The sequence below is a fragment of the Ostrea edulis genome, chromosome 7 (genome assembly GCF_947568905.1).
Source record: "Ostrea edulis chromosome 7, xbOstEdul1.1, whole genome shotgun sequence".
NCBI lineage: Eukaryota > Metazoa > Mollusca > Bivalvia > Ostreida > Ostreidae > Ostrea > Ostrea edulis.
Genome location: NC_079170.1, coordinates 36,387,670 through 36,395,055, shown reverse-complemented (window position 1 = coordinate 36,395,055; position 7,386 = coordinate 36,387,670). Strand labels below are relative to the sequence as shown.

The following is a 7,386-nucleotide window of genomic DNA, read 5'->3' as shown; positions in this document are numbered from 1 at the left end:
ACTGTTGACAGAGATCTCCAACTCTGTAATAGTGAGATGGACTGTTGACAGAGATCTCTAACTCTGTAATGGTGAGATGGATCATTGACAGAGATCTCTAACTCTGTTGATTATGACTCTGTAATAGTGAGATTGACTGCATGTTGACAGAGATCTCTAACTCTGTAGTAGTGAGATGGACTGTTGACAGAGATCTCTAACTCTGTAATATTGAGATGGATCGTTGACAGAGATCTCTAACTCTGTAATAGTGAGATGGACCGTTGACAGAGATCTCTAACTCTGTAATAGTGAGATGGACTGTTGACAGAGATCTCTAACCCTGTAATAGTGAGATGGACTGTTGACAGAGATCTCTAACCCTGTAACAGTGAGATGACTGTTGACAGAGATCTCTAACTCTGTAATAGTGAGATGACTGTTGACAGATCTCTAACTCTGTAATAGTGAGATTGACTGCATGTTGACAGAGACCTCTAACTCTGTAATAGTGATATGGACTGTTGACAGAGATCTCTAACTCTGTAATAGTGAGATGGATCGTTGATAGAGATCTCTAACTCTGTAATAGTGAGATGGATCGTTGACAGAGATCTCTAACTCTGTAATAGTGAGATGGACTGTTGACAGAGATCTCTAACTCTGTAATAGTGAGATGGACTGTTGACAGAAATCTCTAACTCTGTAATAGTGAGATGGACTGTTGACAGAGATCTCTAACTCTGTTGATTATGACTCTGTAATAGTGAGATTGACTGCATGTTGACAGAGATCTCTAACTCTGTAGTAGTGAGATGGACTGTTGACAGAGATCTCTAACTCTCTGTAATAGTGAGATTGACTGTTGATTATGACTCAGTAACAGTGAGATGGACTGTTGACACAGATCAATAACGTTCTGTTTGTGTCAGATTGCTGTTTTACGTTTCCTTCCTCAGTGACTGTGTTGCGAATGACCGCTTAGAGAGATTTCCCTCGTCATGGTATTAGTAAGACTTCAAACATTTCTAAATGGTCAAGCGTTTTATCACACTGACCACGCAATGGAAGAACATTTGTTATAGGGGCATTAGCTGTAAGCTACGACATAGAAATTACTTTGATTCTGATAAGTGTTTCAAATGCTGGAACATGATAACAAAGACGAAAAATAAATCTAAGAATGAAAACGATCACCTCCAATTTTAATTTTATGCAAAATACGTATCATTCTTCGCAATGAATTATTAACTTCCATAAAATAATGTCTCATCCATTGTTTATATACATGTATATGTATATATATAAACAAAAGAAATTCTAATGTGAAAATTACAACTTCACAAACTGACCCTCTCTATTCTATAGAAATATAGAATAGACGTGTCAAATTTTAGTAAGACAAAAATTTCATGACGATATCCCTTGTGATGAATTTTAATACATTAGTGGTGAGTTTTATATAACAATCGATAAGTAGGACTTGAGCAGCTAATGCTGAATTTCATACTACTGAATTGTTCCCGGGTATCAAAATTTTGTTTTGAAAAATTCTGGTCTGTGACATCCAAAACGATTCGAAAAAAGCCAACATCTCATTATCTATAATCATTATGAACTAAGGAATGATGGGATAGCAGCTTATCCTTCTCCTGAAGGACGAGATCACAACATGTATATTTTTTGAATACGATTAAATTAATTACCATTATCAAGGTAAATCATATATATATATATATATATATATATATATATATATATATATATAGTACAATCATATATTTTTTCATGAATCAGCGAGACGAAATTATCAATATGTACTTATATATGAAACCTTCACAATAGTATTCTATGTACATGTACTTATATCAAACAATGATACTAAGTTAGGTACTAATTATATATAATATGGATGAAATATTCTCTAGAGGGACATTAAACAATAATATAAAATATACAATCAATCAATCTTTTCTAATATCTATCAAACATTATTCATATTCAGGGATATAGATAATAGATATGATCAAATATATAATTGTTTTATACAGGCCCGTTTTCAAAAGAAAAAAATGAAGGGGGGGGGGGTAGTTGGAAGACATATTGGCAGTTTGACCGATCTTGTTAAGAATTAAAAAAAAAAATTACGTGCCTTTTGTGTATTCTCAAATAAAAATATCAGGAGAAAGTAACATCTGTAATTCACATATAGTGACACAAATATGAAAATATGCGCATATAATAATATATATATATATAGTATTAACATTAAGTTTGGGGTTTGTTTGTTTGTTTTATGAGATCCGATATAACAGTACAATTCCACGATACATGTACATTGCGACGTTTGAATAAAATTTATCTCTCGGAATTTTATATATTTTCTTTTTTCGTTTATATATATATATAGAGAGAGAGAGAGACGGGAGGAGGGGGTGTTATAATCTTTGGCTTTATTGAGCGACTTATTGATAGAAATTCAGGTGTCTGTAGTCACATCCAGCAGAGCTAATCAATCTTATAAATTTTAAAACAAAACATTCAACAATTTAACAAAGTGGGAGGGAGCCAAACCTGAAAATAGAATGTTCGTACACATTATGTTATTAATATCAGTACATACACTGTACATGATAACACATGTAGATTGTGTTTATATATCAATACATGCAGTCGACATTTAGAATTCGCTGGCGGTCAAAGGCAGGCCCATTGGCTCTTTCTAAAATACATGGAATTTGAAAGTTACAATATATACACCGTGTACAACAGTGATGGGGGAAATGATACAGAAAATCGTCATACGATAGTTGTAGGCCTATAGCATACGCAAATCGTTGTATAATGCGTAGTAAACAAAATGACACTTGAAAAATTGAATGTTGCTCTGATTGAATGCGTTACTCTGTGATAATGTGCATTTGGTGTGTGCATATTTCATTGATACTGACACGTAGAGTCATCGGAAGGTCAATGCAAGTTTAATCACTGCCGTATCTCTCTCTCTCTCTCTTTCTCTCTCATGTCAGAACCTTGTGGCTTTTCAGTTAATACTAAGTTTAACGCTTTAAAAATATTGTAAATAATATCTTGTCAGAAATCATTTTGTTTGTGCAGAGGGTTCCAATGCAAAACATGATTGCCTCGATCTGCACATCGATTCATGCTAGAGTGACCTCGATGCTTGGTATTCATATTACTGTATACTTAAATGACGAGCGCAGCGTATCGTGTTAGCAGGAAATTATTTATAGACTGTTGATAGATTCATCACGCGGTAAACCAGGTCAATCGATTGCGCGCTCTATCGAGTGTGTTCTCGCGTAATCTCTCAAATTTGATCGATCGCCAGACGTTAATATATACTGTTTGTTATCGCGATTTATCGGAGGTCATGTGTACGCAGGCGCGGAGGGAGAAAAACAAGCGTGCGTTATCGACAGAACATGGCAGACACGATGGAAGCAAGTCAAATCAAAACGGAAGTTAAGGATGATTTCGTCAATGTGTGGCCAAATCCTGCTGCGGAAGTCTCCTCGCCGCCTACTCTATATGGGTTTCCTGGGAGAACGAAGAGTCCCGTGTGGAAGGAGTTTGGATTTTATATGGGGGCGGATGGAAAGCTCGATAAATCGCGTGCTATTTGCCGACATTGCCTGACAGGTGTACGATACTGTGGGAATACTACAAATCTTCACACTCATCTCGTCCGCCACGGCCATGGCAGTAGGAGACCGCCACGACCGTTGATACCGGATGTCGGACAAGGTTCCCCTCCATCTCCAGCAATAAACAAGGCATCTCCGTTATCACCGTTTGCTAATGGGGCGACTATCGTTACTAATGTGCAAGAGATTGCACTGCAGCCGAGTATCGTGTCCAGTGTGCAGAAGGTTGCTTTACAACCCAGCATCGTGAGCAGTGTAGCGCAGAATGTTGCATTTCAGCCCAATATCGTTACCAGTGCTCAGACGGGGCTGCAACCTACGATATCCGATGTGCATGTAGTAACAAACACCCAGCGATCGATTTCTTTAAATACGATGATTGCGGAGTACTTCATAGACCGTATGGAGACACCGGAAGGTTTTGATAATACCGCCTTCGTAAATATGATGTCCGCTGCAGATCCGGGATTCGACCCAGAAACCAGCCGTCAATTTTACGAATCTTTTATATCGCAGCACTACGAAATACTAAACCATTCTCTGTCCGACTTACTGAAAAACTGCGAATCTGTTGCCATGACATGCGATAAATGGACGTCAGAATCTCGAGAAAATTACGTCACATACAGTGTTCACTTAGTCAGTGAGACTTGGGGTCTGGACAGTTACACATTAACAACAAATCCGGACAGCGGCAGCATCGTGGAAGATTTAAACAAAGTCCGGACCCAGTGGGATATTCAGGAATCTGTGACCGTGGTCTCTGGTGATGACATGGGTCAGTCTAGTTTGGGCATTCAGACCATTCACTGTTTGGCGGAAGCCATAAATAAAGCTGCCCGTGCTGGACTTAATTTGGAATGTGTTCGAGAACTTCTGTCCAATATAAGCCACACACAACAAGAACTCGTCAAGAATTTCAGCGAAGTCAATCACGATATTTCTACTTCATCACCAACAAACACACTGGCTTGTCAAAACTGGCTGTTCACCTACGACATTCTGGCGAAATTAATGGACCAGAAGGAATTAATTAAATTGATGGATGGGGTTGACAGTATTGATTGCACTTCTCTTTGCAAGCAGCTCGAGGACGTGTGCACTGTGCTAAACCCCCTGAAGTCTGCAGTGGATCTTATGTGTTCACAAACACCAATCACCGCCTCCATGATCCTACCCATTATCAAAAAACTTCAGGTTTCACTTTCATCTGAAAATTGTGATTCTGTGACCGTCAAAATCATGAAAGAAACTGTATGGAACACACTGTATTCATTTTATTCAGATTCCAGTGTTAGAAAATTTCTTCTGATTTCCAGTTTTTTGGACCCACGATTCAAAGACCTTCTCTTCGTGGAATCAGAAGAGCGCGCACGTGCCCGCGGCATTTTGTTGGGGTTGGCCACGGACCTGTATCGCCGCGGAGCTGACACTCCCATTCAGGAGGAAGCCGTGGTACGGAGCGAGGTGGACGGTACGTCCTATTCCGTCATTCTTGTTGACAACGACAAAAACAGCGAACCCAAAACCAAGAAACTAAAACGCGAGGAAGTAAAGGTATCGAACACTTCCTCCAAATCGGACGACTGGCTAGCTGACGTCATAGGCAGCAGGAAAGCGCCCGATGACATCACAAAGGAGGAAGAAAGCGTATTGGCAGAAATTGATCAATACTGCACCATGGAGCAGAGAACTACATCACCGTGCAAATGGTGGAATAACCGCCAATTAGTTTTCACTACTTTGTCACGTGTGGCTAAAATTTACCTCTGTGTTCCCGCCACGTCCAAACCACCTGACCGGATGTTTGAGAAAGTTCGTCACAGATACACCACGCAGCGGCGGCTTCTACCGTCCGCTTTTGTTGACAAACTTATTTTTCTACATGACAACTATATTAAATTGAAAAATTAAACAAACTGTGTGTAGCAATGCTCCTGATATAAGATGTATCCAAATGAATATGACATGGACTAGTATGCAAATGGATATTTGCCATATTGAAGCATTTTTGTGTTCTGACAACAAAACCAAATTCATTAAAATGATTTTATTATACAGGTATTTTATAATTTGTTTCTTTAACAATTACGAAAGCTTGCAGGTGGTTTTAATCAATTTGCACAGTTCTGTGTTCTTGATTTATAATAGCTGCGTCAGGAAGATATATAAAAGTATTGATATTGATAACACACCTTGTTGTCCTTCACAGATTGTAAAAGTACTGTCCTCGTGACATTGTATGTAGGTTGCTTGATAGACATCATGCATAAGACTTTTTTTTTTATTCATGATTAAAAACGCGATCAGTAATTTATTCAATGTCGCGCAATCTGGACTTGATTTCGCATGGTAATGAGAAACCGAAATCGCTGGACAAATTGTTGTCACGCCTGAAGTGGAACGATTTAAATACGATTAAGAATGTGGCTTTGGCTCCTTATATATTCACATTCTTAATGCTTTTACCTTTTGTATATTTACAAATTACAATGATAGCCATTTCTTCATGAATGTGTCTACTTTTATTTCTGACGGATGTATTATATTTATCAAGATTCATACGCACATTGTTCACGACTAAAACGAATGTAAATGTAAGACATAAATTTCATTTTTGAAATATAAGAAGATATGAACTACGCCATGAAAAGTAATGTATGCTGGCGTGAAGCGTCACAGTTCATACCATCTTCTATTTCTAGAACTTATATTGTTGATTGATTGTAGAGGGTGTCTGGATAGTCAGATATATTGTTTAGGTTGTCTTTGATCCTGTTGGGATAGTCGAAAATTGGACAGTCAGATATTGTGTGGAGGGTGACTGATACTGTCTGGATAGTCGGATAGTTTGTCTCTGATCCTGTTAGGATATTGTGTGGAGGGTGGTCCCGATCTTGTCTGGATAGTCGGATATTGTGTAGAGAGTGACTGATATTGTCTGGATAGTCGGATATTGTGTGGAGGGTGGTCCCGATCTTGTCTGGATAGACGGATATTGTGTAGAGAGTGACTGATATTGTCTGGATAGTCGGATATTGTGTGGAGGGTGGTCCCGATCTTGTCTGGATAGACGGATATTGTGTAGAGAGTGACTGATATTGTCTGGATAGTCGGATATTGTGTGGAGGGTGGTCCCGATCTTGTCTGGATAGACGGATATTGTGTAGAGAGTGACTGATACTGTCTGGATAGTCGGATATTGTGTGGAGGGTGGTCCCGATCTTGTCTGGATAGACGGATATTGTGTAGAGAGTGACTGATATTGTCTGGATAGTCGGATATTGTGTGGAGGGTGGTCCCGATCTTGTCTGGATAGACGGATATTGTGTAGAGAGTTACTGATATTGTCTGGATAGTCGGTTCTTGTGTAGAGGGTGACTGGTACTGTCTGGATAGTCGGATATTGTATGGAGGGTGGTCCCGATCTTGTCTGGATAGACGGATATTGTGTAGAGGGTGACTGGTACTGTCTGGATAGTCGGCTATTGTGTAGAGGGTGACTGGTACTGTCTGGATAGTCGGATATTGTATGGAGGGTGGTCCCGATCTTGTCTGGATAGTCGGATATTGTGTGGAGGGTGACTGGTACTGTCTGGATAGTCGGATAGTTTGTTTAGGTTGGCTGTGATCCTGTTAGGGTAGTCGAGAATCGTTGATCGGATATTGTGCAGGGTGGTCCCAATCCAGTCTGGATACGCTTTGATGCAAAGCAAGGACAGCATCAACTCGGTCGCCA

At 39.3% G+C, this 7,386-nt stretch overlaps 1 protein-coding gene across 1 annotated transcript; it reads left to right on the top strand.

Annotated features, from left to right (window-relative positions):
• The first annotated feature begins 3,425 nt into the window (after positions 1-3,425).
• On the top strand, positions 3,426-5,561 carry LOC125656874 (E3 SUMO-protein ligase ZBED1-like). The gene has a single exon (XM_048887496.2). It carries the CDS (start codon positions 3,426-3,428, stop codon positions 5,559-5,561), a length of 2,136 nt encoding a protein of 711 aa, XP_048743453.2.
• The last annotated feature ends 1,825 nt before the right edge of the window (positions 5,562-7,386 follow it).

Excerpts from the sequence above, each read along its gene's own strand:
- LOC125656874 (XM_048887496.2), top strand. The coding sequence starts at position 3,426 with ATGGCAGACACGATGGAAGCAAGTCAAATCAAAACGGAAGTTAAGGAT.